Here is a 23,466-nt window from a genome sequence, read left to right on the forward strand (position 1 = left end):
ACAGAGTTATATACTGTCGATTTGCCAATTTATAAGAATGTCTACCTTATACAAATGAAAGCTCTGAAAACAACTAGAATTCATTCCGTAATGGTACACCAACTGCCATTTCTAAGTGTTATTTGCATTAAGCAAGCTGCCTAAAACCAGGTGTACTTTACCACTGTTTAATCAGTGACATCACAAAGTTTTAAAATATTTTATTTATATACTGTCACCAATATATATATGTACTGCTAAGAGGGCCAAACACTTGCAAAAAACTCAAATCTTACACAAAGTTTGCATGAGTATTTTTGCATTTTTCCCCAAACAGCAAAGCTGAGCCATTGTTTTCACACGGTTTCTTTAATTTGTCAAGAACACGGAACTCCATCTATTATCAAATAAGCGTAAGAGCAAGCTTAACAGCCACTTTCATGTATGCATTTTCTTGTGGGGAGAAAAAATGAAGAGTGTATCAATTTTAGGTATTACCTTATTTAGATCTAAAGAAAGATGACCACCAAGAGTAGGTTCACTAAATTTATTTAAAAATCATAAAACGTTTCTTACAAAAGAGCATTACATTCTGCACACTGCTCTCAAAGGATGCCAGGAACACGTGGACTACCACCATTCTCCCCCCTTCAAAAAAGTACAGTGTACATAAAAGCAGGGTGTTCACAATAGTTACAGAGAAACATTACAATTTACCACCAACAATGAACAAAAATAAAATTCACTCTCTCTGCTGCTGTTTCAAAATTTCACGTTAGTCTCGCGCACCCTTTCCCTCCCCCCAAGTATTTGTAAAGAACTAAAACATTACATCTGGTGGACAGCAAAGATTCCACTACACCTCAAATGCAGAACACCTATGAAGCAGAGGAATGTTGGCTTTTTAAACAGAAGCAGATAAAAAAAAAAAGGTTGCAGGACTCCTTCAGTTCTTCACTAGTCTTAGAAAAACTTTCCAGAATACTGCTTCACACTATAAAAAAGAAAAAATAATCTTGCATTAGAATCCTTCAACATCTGCATACTGCTTCACACTATAAAAGAAAAAAGAAAAAAGCATGTATTAGAATGATTGACCATACATCTTGCATCAACATTCATAATGACATTCTTAGAAAAGATTAAATTACAAATTTGTAACAAATGTAAAAATAATCATAGAAGATTAATGGCTAGAAGTTATACATATATGAATATTTTAGGCACATTTAAATATTAGTAATCTAAAGCCAACGTTAAACAGTAAAATCTATAAACATGTTAGCTATCATAGTAAAGACAAACTAAGCAAATTATATCTGAACCTGTTAGTATTTGGCAGAAAAGACAAAGTAATGCCAGCAAGGTGTGAAATGCTGCATAACAGCACCAAATCGATTTCAACTTGTCCTGTAGAGGCATGATCTGTGCCATATGGCAGACTGTGATTTGTTGTCAATTTAGTTATCTAAAAACAACAAAATCACTAGTCTTCCACACAGAACTAGACCAACATCCACTGAAATCTTCTATATTTTCTACAGGCTCTATGTAATTTATTACAAGTAGGTTTTTTTTGCAGCAGTTTTCACCACAGAAATGAGAGGACAGCTTGGTTAAGGTGTCTTCCAGCAAGATTAGTTTTGAGGGTGTCTTCATTTTAGTTAGAATGGAGAACAGAAGAGAATCAAGGCAGAACTACCACTGGAGAGGTTAGGTTCAAATAGTTACTTAAAACCTGCCTTCTAAAAACCGTATCACAGAGAACTTCAGAATGTAGCAGGAAGAAAGTCAGTGTAAAATCAACAAAAAGGCCAATGTCAAGCTTTTAACTTGCCTGTTCTGCAGTAAATACTGTGCATTTTGTATCTGGTCCTGTGTTCCTGTAATAGTTATAATCCGATCTTCTGAGCCTTCTAATGGTTCATCAATTTTGATCGAAGCTCCTGACTCATGACGTATTTGTTTGATTCTCTGGCCTCCCTTTCCAATAATAGATCCTGCCAACTAGGGGAGAAAACAAAAGCAGTCACTTCCTGATATTTCTTTATGAAAACAGAAACAAAATTCCCAGCACTATTTCAGTAGCTTCCGCGACTTCAAGAGCTGCAATGGCAGTTTACTGTTTAAAAGCCTCAAAACATTCCCTGCAATACTAAGTATAGAAATGCAGCTGAGATTAAATGAGCAACCACTTGCTCTAATTTAAAAAAAAAAAAAGTTATATATACCATTACTCAATATTAAGTATTACTAAAATTGTTCTGTGCATCTTTTTTTTTTTTTTTTTTAAAGAAACAAACTGAGAGCAAGTTAACTTTACTTACATCTTTGGGAATCGTTACTTGTGTTGTGATGATGGGTCCACCAAGATCTCCGTATGAACCACGGCCCCCTGCATAAGAATAGTCTGATTTAAACGTATGCATCAAGCTCTTCAGTAACTTCTTAACAAATAACGTATTAAGGTTCTGTATAAAAACTTACCATATCCAGAGCCACCCTCAAACTGTAACAGAAAGAGAAAAATGCTTTAGTGAATAGCCATGCTTCATTAACATCTTTTCATTTTCATTAACACACTGCTAACTGTTGAAGCTCTTTTACACAGAAATCCCAACCCACCAGCTTACTGCCAAAGGTATACTGGGGAAAAGAGGGCAGACCAGAAACAAAAAGGGGTAGAAGTCTCACAGAATCGTTCTGGTTGGAAAGACCTCTATAATCAAGTCCAGCCATTAACCTAGCACTGCCAAGTCTACCTGCCTGTCAAAACCTCTAGGAATTTGACAGAAAATGACATTAACCATCCAGCTATATCAGTTTATCAAGTAATCGTGCAAATTCAGCTGCTGGTAGACAGCTCTTGATGCTTACCTACTCATGACTGAACTAACTTTCTAATCGGGAGATTTGAGTACAGCTTTATTCACAGTATCAGTGTAGCTCAGGAGAGAGGAAAGCCTCAGAGTTTGAGCACCAGAAGTTTACCAGTGACTGTCAGTCCTCCTACGTCTTCAGGAAAACACAACTAAGCTCTAGATATAGTTCTATAACTTGTCTCTCAATTCCAACTAAACTACAGCCATTGCTGTCTTAAAACAGACAATCATGACACAAGTTATTTCTGTTCTGCTTAAACAGCCAAATACCAAATCTAAATCACTGTAACGAGCACTCTCGACTTATTTTTAGCATTTGCAGACTGGTACTTGACATCATGTATTTAATTCCATCTAGTACCTTCTAAACAAACAAACTTATTTAATTGTTTTCCTATAAAAAAAACAAAAACATAATAGATAAGCATAGTTCTCTAGAATTCAACTGCAGAGGGACTGTGGGGGTGGCCCCTGGGAGAAGAAACCTTGGTTGTCCTTATGCCTGATACTGCCAGTTCCAGCTGGCTCCAAAACAGACCCACTGCTGGCCAGAGCTGAACCAACCCAAAGCAGAGCTTGTGGCACTTCTGTGACACCATATTCAAGGAAGGGTAGAAGATGTCTATCAGCTGTGAGAGACAGGAGTAAGGAAAAGAAATGCCTGAGAAACAATATTGCAGACACCAAAGCTAGTGAAGGATGACAGGGGGGCACAGTGTGGGCAGGAGGTGCTCCAGGCACCGGAGCAGATTCCCTGGCAGCCTGTGGAGAAGATCATGATGTTGCCCCCATACTGCCCATGGATGACCACATCAGAAAATGTATTCACAGTGCAGCACACAGAGAACCCCATGCCACAAGAAGTGGATGTGTCCTGAAGGAAGCTGCAGGCCATTGAGAACCCACAGGAACAGGATCCTGGAAGGAACTGTGGACCATACAGAATAGCTCCAACAGACAGGTTTTTTTTCTGGCAGGAACTGTGTCAAATGAGGGACCCACACTGGAGCTGTCTGTTCCTGAAGGACTGTACCCCACGCAGAGGGCACACTCTGGAGCAACTCGTGAAGAGCTGCAGCCTGTAGGAAGGACCTGCATTGGTGCAGCTGGGGAAGGATGGTATCCTGAGGGAGAGCCCCCACTATGGAGAAGGGACAAGTGTGAGGAGGAAGGCGTGGCAGAGAGGAGCTGTTATAAGCAGCATGGCACATCCTCCCTGTGCTGCTTGGGTTGGGAAGGAGGTAGAAGACTCAGGATTGAGGGAGTGAAGTTAAGACTGGGAAGAGGACCTGGGGGAGGAACGCGTTTTTAGTGTTTCTTTGTTTCTCACCATGCTACACAGCTTTTAAGTGGCAATAAATTAATCTTCCCCAAATCGGATGACAGTAACTGCTAAGCCATCTCCCCGTCTTTATCTCTTCCCGTGAGCTTTTTCACCTTACTTTTTCCCTCTGTCTTTTTAAGGAGGGAGAGTGAGAGCAGGGCTTGGTAAGTCCGTCAGTCAGGCAGGGTCAACCCCACTACAACTAACAATTTAAAGAAGTTGTAATGCAACAATGTTTCCCCAAAAACTATTTTTACCTGCTACCTTTTTGGATCATCAAAATGGAAGTTATTTGGACCAAAATGTTAAGCTTATCACAGAATGGTTGAGGTTGGAAGGGACCCTTGGAGGCCATCTAGGTCCAACGCCCCTGTTCAGGCAGGGGCACCCATAGCAGGTTGCTCAGGACCATGCCCAGCTGGCCTCTCTAAGGAGGGAACCCCTCTAGGGCAACTTGTGCAAGTGCTCCATCATTTGCACTGCATGGAAGTGCTTCCTCATGATTAGGACGGCACCTCCTGTGTTCCAGTTTTTGCCCACTACCTCTTGTTCTGGTGCTGCGCACCACTGGAAAGAGCCTGGCTCCATCCTCTGTGCAACCTCTCTTCAGGTACATTGATGTCATACACTGATGAGATCTCTCAAGCCTTCTCTTCTCCAGGCTTAACAATCCTAGCTCTCTTCGCCTTTCCTTGCCTGTCTCTAACTAACCCATTGTGTAATCATATCACATAGAATTACAGATTATAACTGAGCAAAAGAGTTTGTAATAAAGTGCAAAATACAGGAGAATACAGGACACTGCTTAAGACTTCAGGAGCTAATCAGAACAGCATATTGCAGAGGTACAAACACATCTCTGCTGATATTTACTACAGGATCACTTTTTTGAGCTGAACTATACTCCTTCCCTTTACCATTTCTGCTTCTCCTCCTGAAACTACAGGACAGCACATGAATTTGACAGCAGGTAAGTAATTACAGCTGCAGTGTGTATATGAGCTAAGAACTGATGTTTAGTATGTGACAGTGCTTTGACAACTTGACAGCATGAACGTTTGAACCCTGCTGGAACTTCCATTCTTTAAACCTGTCCTTTCCAATCAAATGGAATATTCTCAAATACAAAGGATAGCACAACCCGATAGTTTATCCACAAGGTTAAGTAAAAGGCTACTTTAAATATTCCCTGAGTGATATATGAAAAAACACAACATAATGAAATTGAATCAAAATATATAACCTAAATGTGTGCAGTCACAGTGCATCAGTTACAGAGAAAGCATTACTATGTAGAATGCTAAAATGATGTACAAAAGAAGCAATGCAACAGAAAAGTTCCTCTCTTTTGGCTGTGCTGCTACATACTTCCACATCTCTTAACATTACATGCCTGTACAGGACTCACTGTTGGGACAAACTGCCAATAAATTTTGAGTCAGCAGAGCACTGTTAGAATTTTCAACAGACGCAAGCTGCTACTGACTATATTCAAGCTCAAGAAATTCTTTTAACAATTAACCAGTTCAATAAAGCAATTTTGAAAAAAAAATAAATTGAAGACACTCACCAGCTCTGGTGGCTGCATGTCATCACAGGCATCCACATGACACTGCATCATCTTCCAGACAAAACAAAATAGGAAGAAAAGAGAAAACAAATCTAAATTTCATCCATATCATGGAGACTTGTAGGTAAATTGGCAAGCAAACACCATGCAAACAGGTACAGGGAACATCTTCCTGAACTACCTATACTACCAAGGATTCAAAATTACACAACATAAGACAGTTTTAAGACTTGTTCCCTTTTATTCTCAATTCAAGGGAACTGTAACTGGTCACACTTACTTCTTCCCTCTTTCTGTGGTGTAACATTTTCCTCTTGTGCTCTTGTGACCAGACAGCTAACAGCAAAGTTTGAATAGGCTTTTTTTGCTTGTTTTTACTTTTTTTCTTAAGAACATCTTAAAGTGCTAAAGCTATATATTAAAAAGCATTACTCTGATACCAAAGTCACCTTTCTCCTATTTATTTATTTATTTTTTTAAAGTGTTTATTAAAACTAAATTAGATGCGACTTTTATGTAATAAGAATAAGCTGGTGAACTCTATCAGTGATTACACTGATGCCAACAGCAAGTCAAGTAGTAAGGACACTGCTATTCATGTTCTATTAATTAATTGCTATGTATCTCATATAGCAAATATGCTAGCAATATACTGCTGCCTAACTACATTTAAAACACAAGATCATGGCTTTCTGTTCTTTCAGAGTTCTACAAAAAATATTGAAGAATCATCAAATGATGTTAAATATACTCTTCCTTTACCAATTTTCCATGCTTCACGTCACATTTCTTAAACATGAAGATCATTTTGCATTTTTAAATGCATGAAACTTTTCTGAAGTGTTTACAAAGATGTGTTCACATACATACATATGCTAGGAAAAAAATCAAGAACTAAAATATCTGAAGGAGCAAAAGCACATCAAAAAAGGAGACATGCTCCATGCAAGTTTGTGAAGATACGGTACATTTAAGAGACATATATTCCAAGTAAATTCTTTTATTAACCTTAGCAATTAAGCTAAAAAGGGGAGATGGAAAATGGAAAAGAGAGAACAAACTGGCTTTGAATGCTTGTTTAAATGCCACCTCTGTACTAGTTTTGGCTGGGATGGAGTTGATTTTATTTACAGTAGCTTGTATAGTACTATGCTTTGGATTTATGATGAAAATAGGGTTGGTAACATTCAAATGCTCTGGTTATTGATGAGCAGTGCTTACAGAGTCACACTCTTCTGATTCTCACACTGGCCCACTAAAGAGTAAGCTGGGGGTGTGCAAGAAGCTGAGCGGCGACACAGCCAGCACACAACTGACCAAAGGGGTGGTATATTCCATACCACGACACTGTGCTGAGTAACAAAAGCTGGGGAGACAGAAAGGGAGGGATGTTGGGAATTGCAACATTTATCTTCCCAATAAACTATTAGGCATGATAGAGCCCTGCTTTCCTGGAAATGGCTAAACATCTGCCTGCCATATGGAAGTAGTGAATAAACTCCTTATTTGGCTTTCCTGATGTGCAGCTTCTGCTTTACTTGTTGAACTGTCTTTATCTTAAACCACAAATTCACATTTTTATCTTTTCAGTTCTCTCCCCATCCCATAGAAGGGGGAGTGAGTGGCTGTGTGGTGACTCACTGCCTACTGGGTTTAATGCACAAATCCTTACTTTACACCCATACCAACACCTTTGTGTTCAGTTATGCATCTGAAAGACCAATAGCGAATGAATGCATTAAAAATAAATACTGTAAAAATACTAGTTTTCAGAATACTCTTTGCAGTCTACATGCATTTGATTTGGAGTAGCTACAGATTGAAATGTATTGTTTCTGTAACAGAAACAACACAGAGCTGTTGTTCAGGAAAAACCTTCAGAACAAAGGTAATAAATCAAGTGAACTTTGTCAACAGCTTACAACTGTAAGCCAGGCTACCATGGGCAAGGGAAATTAGCATTTATCTTTTGAAGCAAAAATGAGTTATTTGCATCTCAGAATCTACAAGGCTGTCAATTCTGTCTTATCACAGGAAACCCATAGAATTAATGGTTCTACATTCAGACTTAATTCACACTACTGCAAGTTTTTTCCTTTACTGGGAGCACTAGCAAAATATGAGGATTTCTGTACACTCAACATTTCTAATGTCTATGTAAAACAGAAGCTATTTTAAATATCATTTATCATCTCTGAAAGCAGCCTTTCCCATGCATTACTTAACAATTCACAATGATGTTTACTTTCAGTGTTTTGCTAGAGGATGTTTTTTGTATGAAACCAATGGTGTCATAGGAAGACCTTATGTGTCCACCACGACACTTCCAACTCCAGCCTCACAATCCACATGAAAACTTCTTGTCTGCCATGTAGGATACCATGCTTATGGTTAACTAAAACTAGAAATTAAATACAATTTGTGTCAAAAAGCAGTCCTCACTTGAAGCAGACTACCATACCTGGGCATTAAGCAGCCAAAACTATGAGGAGCTTCACTGTGAATACAACTGCTATTTGGAACACAAGAAGTGAGCAGACATGATTTCACTTACTTGTAAACATTCATGTCAAGAAATTAACAGTCAACCTGTTAACAGTCAGAGCAAATAGATTTTCTATTCTACCTGGAATGGAATAAAACTAGAAGACATTACTGTCTGAGAATACATCTGGTCAGGACTGTGCTCAACCAGATACCCAGGCAAAGGCGGTTTTACACAGTTTCTATGCACTGGCACAAACTTTACTAGCTGCAAGTGTGAAAACACAAAAACTCATCTTGCAAACGTATGAATACTGATAAAGAACTTGAAACATATTTCTCAATTCTTCCAATTTCTTAGGACACTGAGCAGCAAGAAGTGCACGTCTTTCCTTTTCACACTTCTAGTGAATATCCAGTGTTCTTGTAATATGTACTTCCAGTCTTATTTCCAGGAGGAAGTGTGTAAAGCCCATTTAGATATCCCAATCTGATGCCTCCTCTTTTTTGTGCATTCATTTAATAATACAGAAATTTAAGATCTCATCTGTCATCTTAAGACAAGTGGCTAACAAAGTTAGAGAAAAAAGTTAGGACAAACACCTGTAATTCTCTTTCCAGGAATCTAATACAACCGAACATGACTGCTGTGGAAGCTATACTCAAGAGTACAGCACAGAAGGGTACCCTTCTGAAGCTTCCATAAGTTATGAGATTTTTTTCTCCCCTCAAGCAGACGTTAGCATTAACTTGATTAAATGTGCCTAATTTCATTTAGCATTCAACTTACTAGTGGCCCTGGCTCCATAACATATGAAATTACAATAGCTTTTGCAACCACAGAAACCATCAAATAGACAAAAATTGATTAAAAGAGCAATCATCTTCCAAGATCACCTAGAGCTCTTCATTGGTGCTATTCTATATTCTGTGTTATTCTCTGTTTTCCAAGATATGCATTAAGAATGCTTCTATGCATCAAACAATTTAAGAGAACTCTTCTGACATGTTTTCTTCATCTGAGAAGCCTACCAACTCCTCCTTCTTCCATTCTTTTTAAAAAATAGCCAGTGCAAGAAAACTTACACAATAGAGCAAAAGTCAAACTTTGTGTCACTCATGGTCAGGGAAAAAGAAAGAAAATGAATCACATCTCAGATACTCTTTATCCTTCAAACACACCTACACAAAAGGGATCATTTTTATGGAAAAGTCATTCTGATCACATCAACATTTCAGAACTATGCATGTCCCCAATTTAAGTGGTTGTATTCAGCAATAGCATATTCAGGCATTCAGCGTGCTAATGAAATGCAACTACACAAATGTTAAGATCCTACCATTCCATCATAACGATCTCCCGGTCTGCCCCTTCGGTCATAAGACATCAGATCTCTAAAACAAAAAAAGCAGCAGCAAGTAAGTGACACTTGTCCTGGTTTCAGTTAGGACAGTTAATTTTCCTCCTAGCAGCTGGTAGGGTGCTATGTTTTGGATTAGGATGAGAAGAGTGCTGATAACATGCTGATGTTTTAATTGTTGCAGAGCAGTGCTTACACTAAGCCAAGGACTTTCCAGCTTTTCACTCTGTCTTGCCAGCGTGCAAGCTGGGGGTGCAGCAAGAGCTGGGAGGGGACAGACCCAGGGTAGCTGACCCCAACTGGCCAAAGGGGTATTCCATACTGTATGAGGTCATGCTGAACAATATATAGGGGTGGCTAGCTGGGGTGGGGGGCCGGCTGCTTGGGGTTAGGCTGGGCATCGGTCAGTGGGTGTTGAGCAACTGCATTGTGCATCACTTGTTTCGTACACATTATTATTATTGGTACTACTATTATTAGTATTATTTTCCTGTCTTAATAAACTGTCTTTTTCTCAACCCACAGGCTTCACTCTCCCATTTCTCTCCCCCATCCCAGACGGGGTGGGGGGTGGGCGGGGGGGGTGAGCGAACGGCTCTGATGCTTAGCTGCCAGCTGGGTTAAACCACAACAACACTGTAAACTAGTATTATATATTCTAATTCAGATTTTCACATTCATGAGTCTCACATGCCTTTATTTCTAACTGATTTAGCCAAGTCGTGAACAACAAAGGGCATTACACAACTACTGATCACATTCCTAGCAGTTTGCTACAGAATAGCAAATAAATTTCAATACTTTTCCAAATACTCCAGAGCAATAATGTAAGATTGTGCTCATATAATCACCACCAACACTGAAGTGTGAAACAAACACTAGGAACATGAATACAATTCAGTAGATGGTACGCAACTTGAGTTTCCTACAAAACCTTTATGCACCAACTCACCCGCCACGAGGAGGTGGAGGAGGAGGAAGAGGAAGATTACGAGCTCTGCTGCCACCTCTGCCCCCACGGCCTGGCGGAGGTGGTGGAGGTCCTCTGCGAGGGCTCATATCATCATAATCTCTTCTTGATGGAGGCATAGGTCGGCCACCACGACCAGGAGGCATTCGATCAAAACCTCCTCTCCCACGCATCGGAAAGCCTACTGGACGTCCCCGTCTATCATCAAACATCATTGTGAAGCCACCATAGTCATATGTTTCATCATAGAAATTGGGATCGTAAGGCTGGGCTCGTCCTTTTATCGGAGACTAAAACAAATAAAAAAACACCACCCCCCAGTTAGCAAGTTAGCACCATTATAATTAGCACAATTTAGTTAAATATATTACATATATCAAAGTGAACTTAGGCATTTTGGAACTTATTTTTGATTTCACAATGCTGGTAAGAAAGGAGAAGATAATGTGTTTTCCTGGGAACTTAGCTACGACAGAAAAACTGCTGTTGCATATCAGTGGTACTTGTCTCCCTCTCTGATTTTTAAATCTTAATGACAGGCAAGGCATGAATAATGGGCCACTAGTACAAAAAAACTGCTTCCCTCTCTTGTAAGTTGCAGCACAATTCCAGGAAACAGCAGTAATTTCAAGAAGTGGTAATAGTCCAACACTTTGTTGCTTGAAAAGTGGGAGATACTGAACTCAAAATGGAAACTGGTAGATGCAACGTTCCAACCACATGATCCCTAGCATTCATGCATGCCAAAGAAAGAATAAAATTAAGTTTAATGAACATTACCTCAGAGATCAGATCCAAAATAATCTTGATACATTCAACAACTCTATCAGGTTTTCCACCAATAAGCACCACTCTGTCAGTTGAATGAGGACAACACTCCTGGAAGAGCTTAATGGTAGTCTGAGTGTTCTGTTGAAAAGAAAAATTAGTGAAGATTTAAAAAAATATAATTAAACAACTTTATAAACCTGTCAAAAATAAAAATGGGTTAAGATGCATATTAATTGGAAAAATAAACTCAATCCAAAAGACAACTGAATTCCTGATCATTTCAAGTGCTTGCTTACTTGTTTTCAAGCTCCCACAACAAATTTGATTTTAGGAATGCACATTTTTAAAGCTTTGTGATTACATCTTTTTGTCTGAAGAAGGAAAAAGCTCAGTTTTTCTCCTCTTTCAATTATGCCTTATGTTTGCCATTTTTCAATTAAATAGTAGGAAAAGGATCACATATGCACTACAAGCTCACACGTTTTATTAACCTTCACCTGACAGGAAAAACATTTTTTTGATACAAGACAGCAATGTTGCTGGAATTATGTCTAGCAGTCTTGCCTTCCTCAGCCCACACAAACATTTGTCAGCTTGTACCTGAACTGACCTGAAATGGCCTCTGACACAATGCCACGGAAGGACAGAGAACACAGGTCTTTAAATCCACAGAGACCATTAATTCTTTTGGACATTACCTCATTCTTTCACTTAAAGAAAACTATGGTCTTCAAGCTTCAGAGTGATATGCAGACATATTCTGAACTACCACCATGAGAAATTTGTGGAAATGGAAAAAAACCTAACTCATTTTTCATATCCAGCTATTCCAAGGAATCTCATCTAGGCAGCAGTTCCTTTTAGGAGGAGTGATGAGCACCATTTTCATCAAAAATGATCCTTTATAAATGTTACTCCACCACTAACACTGCTTAAAAGCTTGAAAAGAAAGTTTAAGTTCTATTACTAACCACTTCTTTATTTCTGTAGGTTTGCATTAAAGTTTCAACTCAGATTCCTCTCAGAACACAGAAATCACATATGCAGTATGTTCAAAAGGACTTACTGCACAGAAGATACTTACACTTGCTCTTTAGGAACACAAACCACTAAGCTATTTATAGAACAGAATTTGAATCAAGAAGAACAGAGAACAGTACCTCTCTGAGTTCTTTGATTTTAGCACCCTTGACACCAATAATTCCTCCTGCCAGACTTTGGTGAATAAGAAGTCTTAATTCGCAGTCGAAGTCGCTGCCTTTGTAGTGTTGATACTGCATGGAAGACGCATAAAGAAGAAAAATAAAAATGTTAGCCTCGATACATTAAAATAATAATTTTGGGTTTTGTTCAAGATTTTTCTCCCCACCAGACATGGTGGTATAACTTGATTTATTGATTATACACCTGTATTTCCCTTGACAGACTAGCACCGTGCCTGAACATGAACTGATGTCAGATCAGTTTTCCTTACTTTTATTACACTGCACAACATTCCATACACTTTTAGGAAGATACCAGACACTCTTGTGCTTTCAAAACCAAGGCATGATACAGATTACAACAGAACTAACTTCAAACTAAGCCTATTAAGAGGTAATTGTTCAAAAAATCCACAGGGAGGGGGAAGGCTGTTCTAAATATTCACTTAGTAATTAAAGACCCTCTCTGTCCTATACCGAAAAAGACACCATCGTGTAGTCAGAGAATCATACCGTCACACCCCTTGCTTAAAAGGGTTTTGTTGTTTCTTTTCTAATTTCATGTATTAAAGTTAGCAGCAAATCATCTAGAATGATCATTTTAAAAGCTAGCCTCATACCTCTAAGGAAGGAACATGTTAAGATACATACCTCTTCTAAAGTAGGGATAATCTTCTTCAAGATTTCTCCAATTGTCTCTATATCTGCACTTATACTCAAGATGCTGTCAGAAGCCAGAGCGCCAGACAATATGGAGATGGTGGAAAAGAAAAAGTAAAAGTAAATTTTGTATTCATAAACAATATTCTAACAAGATTTACTACACAGAAGAACTTACAGTTAATATTCCCCGTTTAAAGTAAACCTGTTTACTGAATTTAGAACACATGCATCTTTCTTTGTTTATGCCCAATACGTATGGTTGATACATTTAAGATTTGGTAGGTCTTGCAGAGAAAGAGAGAGAAAGAGAGAAAGAGAGAAAGAGAGGACTTTTGGAAGGGCTCAGATTAAGTGGGCAAGAAATTGACGCAGAACTGAAAGTAGAAGTGAATATTCATGTTCCCCGCCACCACTAATTTAGGATACCCTTGCTATTACATTGGTAAAACTGGCACACCTTCTCGTAGTAAAAGTGGGGATATGCAAGTGGTGAACACTGTATCTGGAGTAAGGTTATGAGACCAGTTAGAAATTAGATTACTAATGGGCTCTGCAAGAAAACAAATACAAATGCAAGACAAAAAAAAAGACAACACAAATGAGAAGTGAAGGAAAGTGAACCAGAGTTAGCATTTCATCAGAAATAATTATGAACAGGCAATGTTGAGGGAGCAAGGTGGGCCACAAAGACAGAGCGAGAGACTACTTTGAAACAATCTGATTTACAATGCAGCGAATATGCAACACTTGAAGCTGTGCTCCTTCCATTGAAATAAAATTAGTGGATTGTTTGGGTGGGCAACTCACGTAAAAGTTCAGTGACAAAAAGACTTAATGGGGAAAATAAGACAGAAAACTTGAAAAAAACAATACACCGTCTATAAGGGGATACTATTTAATTATATAAAAGGCAGGTAATAAAATACATTTCTCTCTTTCTAATCAGGCAGTGAGGCATAAACTGTTGGGACATACCGCTCGGGGCCACTGCTGTCTGGGACTGAAACACTGGCATTGTACTGCATTGGTCATTGGCGTTCGTGGATGTTGGCATTGGGCATGGGTATTCAATCGGAAGTTGTCAAGTATGGTACCCGTTTGGCAACGAGCACATTTTTGGGCATAGCCAACCAGGGTTTTCACATGGGCGTTCAGGGGCGGATGGGCCAACGTCATGGTGGGCAACGCAGGGGCAAGTCGATCCAGTACATGGGCAACGGAGATATATGGCCAAAAAAACAAGGAGAGGGAAAAGGGGGAAAAGCAATAAATTTTAATTTAATACAAACTATACTCATTACTCTCAATTAATGAAACAAGCTTAAGTTGTTCTGAAGACTAACACAATAACGGATTGCTACACCAACTGTGGCTTAACAGTATGGACCTTAAAAATGAGTCACTTGATCTGACTGAACTACTTTTTACTGTTATCGTATGACGTTTCAGTAAGCAGGCTGGCTCATGAGGGTAGACACAAAACCTGTCGAGAGTGATACTACTGAATCCTCGGGCAAATTGGGAAAGTTAAGTTTTCCAGACCACGCTAAATTATCTGGACTTAGGTGGATGTATTGATTTTGACTTTAAAAAAAAAAAGAAGGAAAAAAAGGAAAAAATAAAAGAAAAAACCATTAGCTGCCGAAGAGAGCGTATGTATGATTCCTGACCATTTCAGCTTCAGCCTCAGTTCTAGGAAGTTGCTGTAGTTTATGACCTTAGTTGGAACTGATTTGCAATGACATATTACCAAATATTGTGTTGAACAGAGTACTGCTTGAAAAAAATTGTTGAAATTGTAGCTGATGTTAAGTACAAGAGTGTAAACAAACAGAATTTAAGAAGCGTTGCCAAGTTTTATAAATATGTAACATTAACGTAGAACATGTGTCTAATCACAAGAGTCAACCCACTATAAAATGTGAATAGGCATATAAGTCATGACTTTAAAAATGCTTCAAAGTAATAGAATAAAATGTTTCTTCGCTGTTCTATACCTATACTCTAATCAAGCGAATTTAACATTAATGCTTTTGTGTTTGGTGTGCAAGCTGTTAAGGAACAGATGGGCCATTTTGGGGGGTGGGGTGGGAGGGGAGATTGTTTTTGTTGTTGTTGCTGTGTTTTTTGTTTTTTTTAAAAGGAAGTTGAAGAATTCCTCTATTACTGGGTTAAGCCAGCCACCTGCAATGGTTTCAGTAGCACTATAATTGATTCACACATATGGGAAATGGTACAATTAAGGGGTTTAAGCTTTGTCAATATTTCTCATTAGGATGTTAACTCATTTGAAGTGTGTAATTTAGTGGAATCCTATTCAAAAGAGAAGAGGTTTAATATAAACCTCTCCCACACGAGTCAAGCTGGGCTTTAATTACAGTACAGACTGAAGAACTGAGTTACCTACTCTATCAAGTATTACAAATGGCTTGTAACTAGAATATTGATGTCTAGGGTTGAATTGTCCCATTTCTAAAAATGCACGCAACCAAGCTTTCGATGTAGTGCTCTGAAAGAATTGGTGTTAAATTAGTTCAAACTCATATATACTCACGTCTGTACGAAGTGCCTTAATATTTTTGCCACCTTTTCCAATCACTGCTCCAGCGTTCTGGAAAAGAGTTTTCAGAAGTTACACTTGGCCACCATAGACTGTATCCAGAATAAGAATGATACATCTATTTTTGTACTACCCTATGCTACCCTGTCTGCTGAGGAGGGGAGGGGAAGGGAGAGAGCAGGCGGGTACTTGTTTTTCTTTTGAAAGCTTCAAATCAAATAGAAACGAATTGATAAAGCCTGTCCATAAGAAAAAAAAAAAAAAAAAAAGACCAATGGCTCTTACCACTGCACTTAACTAGAAGAATATTCAGTTTTGCAACCAGTATTATTTAAATTCCAAATTCAAGTTTCTAGGCAATTCCACCTATGTTAGAATGGTCTCATAGTTGAGACCATTGGCTTAAAAAAAAAAAAAAGAAGGATTCAATGAATGTTACAAATGTCAATGATTTCCCTTATTTATTATTTTCTTTTTAAGTATTATGTTTGGTCAATTTTGCACTGTAAGTGTTTCTTGACAATTTCAGGGGCTACTTTTGTTTATACCTATGTAAGACAACTGACTTTTCAGGTTAGTACATTTGAAAAGGCGACTGTTAACATCTCCTTTGTCTAAATTTAGGTTTCTAAAAAAGCATTGGGAATAAACTAGCAGGTATTAAAGAAGAGTAAATGCAAAACTGCATTTTTACCAGATTATTTTAAGGACTACATGCAGAAAGTATGGCTTTTATTAAATGGTTCATACCTGAGGCTAACAGCACGCAAATGTTTCCACACAACTTGACTATTGGTCAGAAATGCCACACAGAGTTAAGATAATATTCCCTCATGCCAACAAAAAAAACAGTGAGATACTTCAAACAACATAAATTATGTTTCACAAATGTAAACAGTAGACGAAATTCATACTTGGCAACTTTACCATAACAGTTCACACACTAGCTAATGAAAATGTTGCTATCCTGCAGCATTACTCCCACATTTCTTCCGGTCTGTGCATTTGAACAGATTTAGGAAATTGGTCAGGGAAGAGTTACTAAGATCCCAGACAAGTTCTCATCTTACCTACTGTACTTAATAATCACTAGCTGATCGTTTTTCTCAACTGCTTCCATTCTGAAGACTAACACACAATCACCCCCCTTGAAATAACAACCTCCCACTTAACTGTAAGAAAAACAGCTGTTCATTACTGCTGTTTTATTTTTTCAGAAACTAGAGCCCTTAAAAATAAATCTGCAGATCCTCAATGCCTTACCTTTTGAAGATCACTGAAGAAAATTCTATCACAAAACTATTCTACTACTACCCGTGCAAAATGGAGTATTTTATTACTTATATCAATGTTCTTTATGAACATACAACCCAACAGACATTTTGTCACCACTGACTTTAGCAACACAATAAGCAACAACAGAGTAATAATAAAAAGCATACTTTGCTCTGAAGCAGGATGCGCAGTTCAACCATCTCGTCTGTGTTCCGGGATCTTTTGAAGGCCTGTTCTTCCTCCATATCTTCTGCAGGACGTTTGCCTGTAGAGAGGTCCATAGGGGGGAAACACAAACATTTATTTAACTTTCTAAGTCATAATAAAATGGAACGGAAGTCATGTTCATGCTCTGTATTCCTTGCACATTCTTTCCTATTAGCTCAGCATTAATTTCTGATATCTACTTTAAGTATCCACATCAGGGAAATAGGTTTTCACTTTATGAACCTACATCCCATACCTACATTAGTTATCGATGTATAACACGCTTAATCACATTCACAACACGCTGTTTAAAACAGTGCAGCACCACCTGACTTTTTTTTGGTAAACACAGTTGTAAAAAATCTTTCAACTAAAAAGTTCAAAGGTGGTTTGTCCAACACCAAAATAACAGTGAAATAACAGGAAAGCAGTGTTTCAAAAACTGTTTGGAAAAACTGGCACGAACCAACTCAACACTAACACCCTAACTTCCTGCAATAAACAGTTAAAAAAACATGCCTAATAGTATTTTTACATACTCACAGCTATGTATGCTCTCTCTAAAACATGTCCACAGAAAAATTATATGTTTTCATGCTTCAAAAGCACGTAATACATGCTAATCAAAAATGAAAACATTTAATGCAGAATGCAAAACTAATGCTGAAAAAATCATATTTCATACAATTAAAGCATTAAAAATATTTTTAAAATATTTTGAAAGGTTCTTTCTAAAAAGAAATAGACCTTTAAAAAATTTACCATTTGTCTCTGTGTTGGTAAAGGTCTCCTCCTGTTGTTCAGTCTCCATTACCTCTTTTTCTTAGGTGGGCAGACAAAACCTGTTGGAAGAATATTAGAGCTAGCATACCTATTTTGTGAAAAGGCAAATTGCCCATTTTACTAAAGGGAAAAAGCGAAAAGAAATGCATGCTTCTGGAACTTACCGCTGTTATATATCCTTGCAGAGAAAAACTCAAGTATTCTGGGCGGGATCAAAATCCAACAGCCTATTGCTTCACGAGCCTATGAAAACAGCATAATTAGTTGCGTCTGCTCATTTACAGCTATGATTCTTGCTACAGACAGAAAAACGGAGGTTTGACCTAAGTTTCATTGCAGAGCTTTTCTTAACAAATGAGAAAACGTACCAAGGCCAAACACACCACTAAGAGAAAATATACAAGTGTGTAAATTTACAGATAATCAATTACAGTCTGAATTAAGACAGTTTTCAGTCATTTGCTAGTTTTAAGTAATTTTATTTACTAACAAAGATTTTCAGATACTTAGAATACAGTTCCTCTATTTTCAACATGCTATATGATACATGTCTAGAATTCACTTTTTAAAAGGATGCTGTGTAAAAATCTCTTCCTGATGTCAGTTCTAAACAATTTCCAATCAAAAAAAGTTCTCTGATATCTGTCAGCATTATTTTTTTTAATCTTTTTTTTTTTTTTTTTTAAATCAATCCTGTATCAATGTACCAATAGGCTTTTCAGCATACCTTCTTTTGTTTAGTCCATCTGGGAACATTTCAAAGTTACATTAAAAGCCCAGATAAAAACAGATTATTTTACAGTTTATTCTTTCCAAAAACCTATCTCTATAATAGTACTGCAAAACAAACCTGTATCTTAAACGGTATTTTATTGTTTAATTTGAATTTCCTCAGGAAAAAGTCGACCCTCACTCTGGCTTCCATGAAGATGAAAATGAGACAGACTCAACTTTTTAAACGCACTCTCAGCTAGTTGTTCATTTGTTATAGTTACCTCGTTTGTGCAGTCTAACAACAGGGACTGCTGAAAGGCATTCAGCCTACCACAGCCAGCCGCTGCTGAGCAACTGCCTTCACAGAACACGCTGGCCTTTCTGTGCATGCTTAATGTGAGCTAACGGAGCCTCTGCCACGCGTTGCCAAAACACTAATACGCGTGAGGAGGGCTTTTTACAAGGTTCAAACAGCCCTTTTGGACCCTGATTATTTTACTTCTGACCATCCCAGCAATCTGAGGGCTGCGTGGAATGGCACAAGACATAATACTCCGGTTCAGGGCTTAATCTTTTCCGCTCCTGCATGCTTATGCCCTCCGAACCGTGTGTCCCCCCCAGTCACGTGCAGTGAAGGTGCTCTCTCCCTCACCGCGCTCTGCAAATCGACTTTGAGGGATTAGCCCGCCGAACGCAACGCGGTTTTATTTATTTATTTATTTATTAATTTTTCTTATATATATATATATATATTTAACCACCGAAAAGGCAGAGTGCCCAGGCACGGCAGCACCGAGCCGCAGCCCGGCCGCTCCCCTCTCCCCGCCGGTCGGCGCGGCGGGCGGGGCGGAGGCGGCGTTACATAACCCCGCAGCCCCGGCCTCCCCCCCCCCCCCCCCCCCCCCCCCCTTCCCTTCCCTTCCCTTCCCTTCCCTTTCTATTCCCATCCCTTCCCCTCCCCGGCGGCGGCGGGGACCTGCAGACATGGCGGCGGCTGCAATGGCGCCTGCCCGCTGCTAGGCGGAGCCGGGAGCGGAAAAGCCGCCAGCACCACGCGGTCACAAGGAGACTCACCCCCCCACCAACCCCCCCCCCCCACCCCCCTAACCCCACCACCGCCACCGCCTCCTCCCCCCCGCTCAGGCCCGCACAAAAGGAGCCGCCCGGCGGCGCGGACCCGCCTCAGGGCCCCTCCGCCGGCAGCAGGGCCGCGGGCCGCGCCCAACCGTCCCCCAACGGCCGCCCCTCAGCCCCGTCAGGGAGTTACCGGCGGGGGGGGGGGGGGGGGGGTCACCCCGCTCTCCTCCTCCTCCTGCTCCTGCTCCGGAGGGGCCCTCAGGGCGCTGTGCCCCCCGCCCAACCGCCTCAGCCCCCTTCCTCCGCCTCCTCTTCCCCCCCCCGTTACCTGCGGCCGCCGCCGGCCCCGCCGCGCACGGGAGAGAAAGGGGAGCAGCCCCCGTCGCCGCCAACGCGCACAGCCCTCAGCGCCGCCGCCCCATTGGCCCCGCCGCGCCCCCCCGCCGCCGCCCGATTGGCGGAGGCGCCTGCCCGTCAGCCGCCGAGGGGAGGGGCCGGCCCCGCGCCGCCCCGCCCTCCGTGCGGGCCCGCGGCGCGGCGGGGCCCGGCGGCCCTCAGCGGGGCAGCGCTCGCTGCTCAGCGCCGCCGCCCCGCGCCGCCCCGCGCCGCCCCCGCCGCTCCACCTCACCTGCCGGGCGGCGGCCGCGAACGCGGGCGGCGGCGGCGAAGGGAAGCGTGAGCCGGGCCCGGCCGCCGCGAGAGAAGATGGCGCCGGCGAAAACCCCGCCCGCTGCCCAGCGCCGGTTGGGAGGGGGCGGGGGGGAGGAGGAGGAGGAGGAGGAGAAAAGGGGGGGGGGGGGGGGGGTTGGGTAGTGGTGTTCTCGCGAGACTTGGCGCCGCGCGAGGCCGCCATTGGCTGGCGCCGTGCGCGGGCATTTCGGGGCCGCGCTCCCCCCTCCCCCCGCCCGTCAGCAACCGGCGGCGGGGCCGGGGCCGCGGTGAGTGAGGGGAGGGCGGTTCTGTGGGGAGCTGCTCGGGTCATAACGGTTAAAATGTAAATTTTAAGTCGCTTCTGTGTTAACGCTCTTACAGTATTTGAACTGCGAATCGAGGGCAAATTGCTGTATTGTACCAGTGAGAGCCCTGTCATAAATGCATAATAATAGTCATAAATTATCATAAACTCAGCTACTTAAAGAGAATAAACATGTCTTTTTTTTTCTTCTTTTTCTTTCTTTCTCTTTTTCTTTTCTTTTTTTTTTTTTTTTTCCCAAGGGATTTCGCTCTTCTGGCTTAAAAGAAAATGTCTACGTTTAACATTGCAGCGAGAGTGGAAACTTGGCTTTCATCCGCGTGGCACGTGAAGGTTCCTTTGACGTGGTTGGAAGCGTGCATTAACTGGATCCAGGAAGAAAACAGTGGTAGTAACTTAAGTCAAGCGCAGATTAACAAGCAGGTGTTTGAGCAATGGCTCCTTACAGATCTAAGAGATTTAGAATATCCGATTTTGCCTGATTGCATCTCGGATGCTCCCAAGGGAGAGCTGTCTGGCTTTTACTCCATACAGATCGATTCACTGGTTGATGTTAGCCAGCCAGCATATTCCCAGTTGCAGAAGGTAAGAGGGAAAAGTACTGTGAACGAAGAAGTAACAGCCAGTTCTCAGGCATTCCCAAAGCCCTGGGAAGCAAAGCCTACTCGAATGCTGATGCTGCAGCTGACTGATGGGATACATCAAATTCAGGGCATGGAGTATCAACCAGTGCCAGTCCTCCATAGTGATCTTCCTCCAGGAACAAAAATCACTTTACACGGTAGTATTGCGTATCGTCTCGGAGTCCTTTTGCTTAAACCAGAAAATGTGAAACTGCTGGGGGGTGAAGTGGATGCTCTTCTGGAGGAGTATTCCCGGGAAAGAGTCCTTGCTAGACTAATTGGAGAAGCTGAGAACCCCAATTCTGTTGGACAACCTGGTCATGAACAAATTGTTCTCAGTCCTATGGATGAAGTAGAACAAACTCTAGGCCCTTCAGATGAAGAGCTCTTGGCTGGTCTTGATGAAAATAATGGAGTTATTTTAAACAACGAATCGTCTTTAGAAAGTGGATACTGGAGCAGAAGCAACAATTTTAATACAGCCTCAGGTTCACTCCCTGCACGCAACGAAAATACGTTGCAACAGATGTCAGTAAGTTCTCATACACGTGAACAAACTCCTGTGGAGTTAAATGATTTTCCGTTGGAAGATGACATTCTTCTGGAAGAAGAGATCCAAAGAGAGCTGGAAGAAGTGTCACCAGTGGCCACAAACAGAAGCATCGATTTAACAACTGAGAGGATTCCACAGACATATAGAAACTCCTGCAATTCATCTTTAAATGGCACTTATGGAAGAGATGAAGGGCCTGAAAGAGATAAGCCTATAGAAGATACCAGCAAGCAAAAGACTTTTGGAAGAACAGTATCTGCTGGAGATGGCAATAGTACAAAAGGCTTTCCACGGCATAACACTGCACATCAGGCCTGCAGCTCTGCATTTTTTTCTTTGGAAAATCCTCGTGAAGAAAGGCAGAATAATAAAGACTTCGATGAGAGCAGATGTAAATCCCATCACGCTTCTGACAGCAGGCAGTTAGACAGTGATCCTGTACCTTTCTCAAAAACTGATCCAGAAGCAGATCATCAGCCAAAGCGTGATATGCAGACTGTTCCTTGCAGAGCAGTAGAGGCTCGTGACCTTGATTTAGATTCTCCACCTTTCACATACCTTTCCCTTCTCCTTGCAAAGAAACTGGAAGCTGTCACAGTTGTGAAAGTTAAGTGTTTTATTGTAACTCTCACTGGAAACCTCAAGAGCAGTAATGGGTCCTGGGGTATAAAGGCAAAAATTTCTGATGGTTCAGCTTATCTTGAAGTAAATTTTGCTGATGATATTCTAACAAGTTTGATAGGATTTTCAGTGCTTGAAATGAATACGTTGAGAAAACATCCAGCTTTACATGGGAAAATTAAGGATGGTTTAGAGAAATGTCAGAAACAACTGATAGATCTCTGTTGTTTGATGACTATAGAGTTTAATCCATTTCAGTCTAAAGCCACTGTTTTAATTCTACAGGATGTTGATACAAGGCATCTAGAACAATTGAAAAAACGCTTAAATAAATAATGGTCTGCAAGTTTGCACACATTAGATCTAAGTATTTTCCCCAAGGGACTGTTGAAAGTTAAATTTCAAGCCTAAGTGGTATGCCTTTTCTCAAGAAAAATAGAAAAACTATTTCCACTCTTGGAGGAGGAGACAACTTGAATGGGAGGAATTTAGCAGCTTATTTCTTATGGTGGTGGTATTGAAATTAATTTTCAAATAGTTCCAGCTTGATTTAAAATGTTCATGCATCCTTTTCATTCAGCAAAATCTTACGCGTCCTTAACTGGTGATCTGGAGGAGCAGACTGTCAGGAAGTGAATAATAAATAACAAACCAGCTCTTTCTTGCAATTTTTGAAAACAGGTTACTTACCTGATTTTTTAAAGGTAGCTCTAGGAGGAAAACAGTTGAGAAAATTTAAACACAGAATTATTAATCAGATGTGAGTACTTCTGATTATGCCAACTTGATACAGAGTGTGCAGGAACCTGAAGTGTAGAAAAGTAAAAAGTATTTCTTACAAGTACTTACGTATTTAAAAAAAAAAAAAAAAAAG

General features: G+C 40.6%; 2 protein-coding genes across 13 annotated transcripts; one reads left to right on the forward strand and one right to left on the reverse strand.

Annotated features, from left to right (window-relative positions):
* Window positions 1-512: 512 nt before the first annotated feature.
* On the reverse strand, window positions 513-20,580 carry HNRNPK (heterogeneous nuclear ribonucleoprotein K). 11 transcript variants are annotated; one of them, XM_084505309.1, is made up of 16 exons: window positions 20,451-20,580; window positions 18,196-18,274; window positions 18,011-18,090; window positions 17,209-17,306; window positions 15,761-15,817; window positions 14,182-14,225; window positions 13,195-13,267; window positions 12,502-12,615; window positions 11,351-11,479; window positions 10,553-10,860; window positions 9,580-9,634; window positions 5,756-5,806; window positions 2,467-2,488; window positions 2,307-2,389; window positions 1,817-1,986; window positions 513-973 (listed from the first exon to the last, which is right to left on the reverse strand). In XM_084505309.1, the coding sequence occupies exons 3-16, from the start codon at window positions 18,057-18,059 to the stop codon at window positions 943-945; spliced, it is 1,284 nt and encodes a 427-aa protein (XP_084361435.1). In that variant the 5' UTR covers window positions 18,060-18,090; window positions 18,196-18,274; window positions 20,451-20,580; the 3' UTR covers window positions 513-942. The 11 variants fall into 11 exon arrangements, with proteins under 11 accessions (XP_084361435.1, XP_084361443.1, XP_084361439.1 ...); XM_084505317.1 differs by having other exon boundaries at window positions 513-1,034; XM_084505313.1 differs by having other exon boundaries at window positions 513-1,034; window positions 12,502-12,629; window positions 13,194-13,267.
* On the forward strand, window positions 20,425-23,466 carry RMI1 (RecQ mediated genome instability 1). 2 transcript variants are annotated; one of them, XM_084505301.1, is made up of 2 exons: window positions 20,425-20,565; window positions 21,038-23,460. In XM_084505301.1, the coding sequence occupies exon 2, from the start codon at window positions 21,066-21,068 to the stop codon at window positions 22,926-22,928; it is 1,863 nt and encodes a 620-aa protein (XP_084361427.1). In that variant the 5' UTR covers window positions 20,425-20,565; window positions 21,038-21,065; the 3' UTR covers window positions 22,929-23,460. The 2 variants fall into 2 exon arrangements, with proteins under 2 accessions (XP_084361427.1, XP_084361428.1); XM_084505302.1 differs by lacking the exon at window positions 20,425-20,565 and adding an exon at window positions 20,647-20,760 and having other exon boundaries at window positions 21,038-23,466.

The sequence above is a fragment of the Aythya ferina genome (genome assembly GCF_964211825.1).
Source record: "Aythya ferina genome assembly, chromosome: Z".
In the NCBI taxonomy this organism is placed as follows: domain Eukaryota; kingdom Metazoa; phylum Chordata; class Aves; order Anseriformes; family Anatidae; genus Aythya; species Aythya ferina.

Bases quoted from the DNA above. Each gene is read 5' to 3' on its own strand.
- HNRNPK (XM_084505310.1), bottom strand. From the start codon at position 18,059: ATGGAGACTGAACAACAGGAGGAGACCTTTACCAACACAGAGACAAAT. The intron at 2,489-5,755 runs GTGAGTGTCTTC...TTTCTGTTACAG, and splicing joins ACATGCAGCCACCAGAGCTG to TTTGAGGGTGGCTCTGGATA. The intron at 1,035-1,816 runs GCAAGTTAAAAG...TTTCTTTTATAG, and splicing joins CAGTATTTACTGCAGAACAG to TGTGAAGCAGTATGCAGATG.
- RMI1 (XM_084505301.1), top strand. From the start codon at position 21,066: ATGTCTACGTTTAACATTGCAGCGAGAGTGGAAACTTGGCTTTCATCC.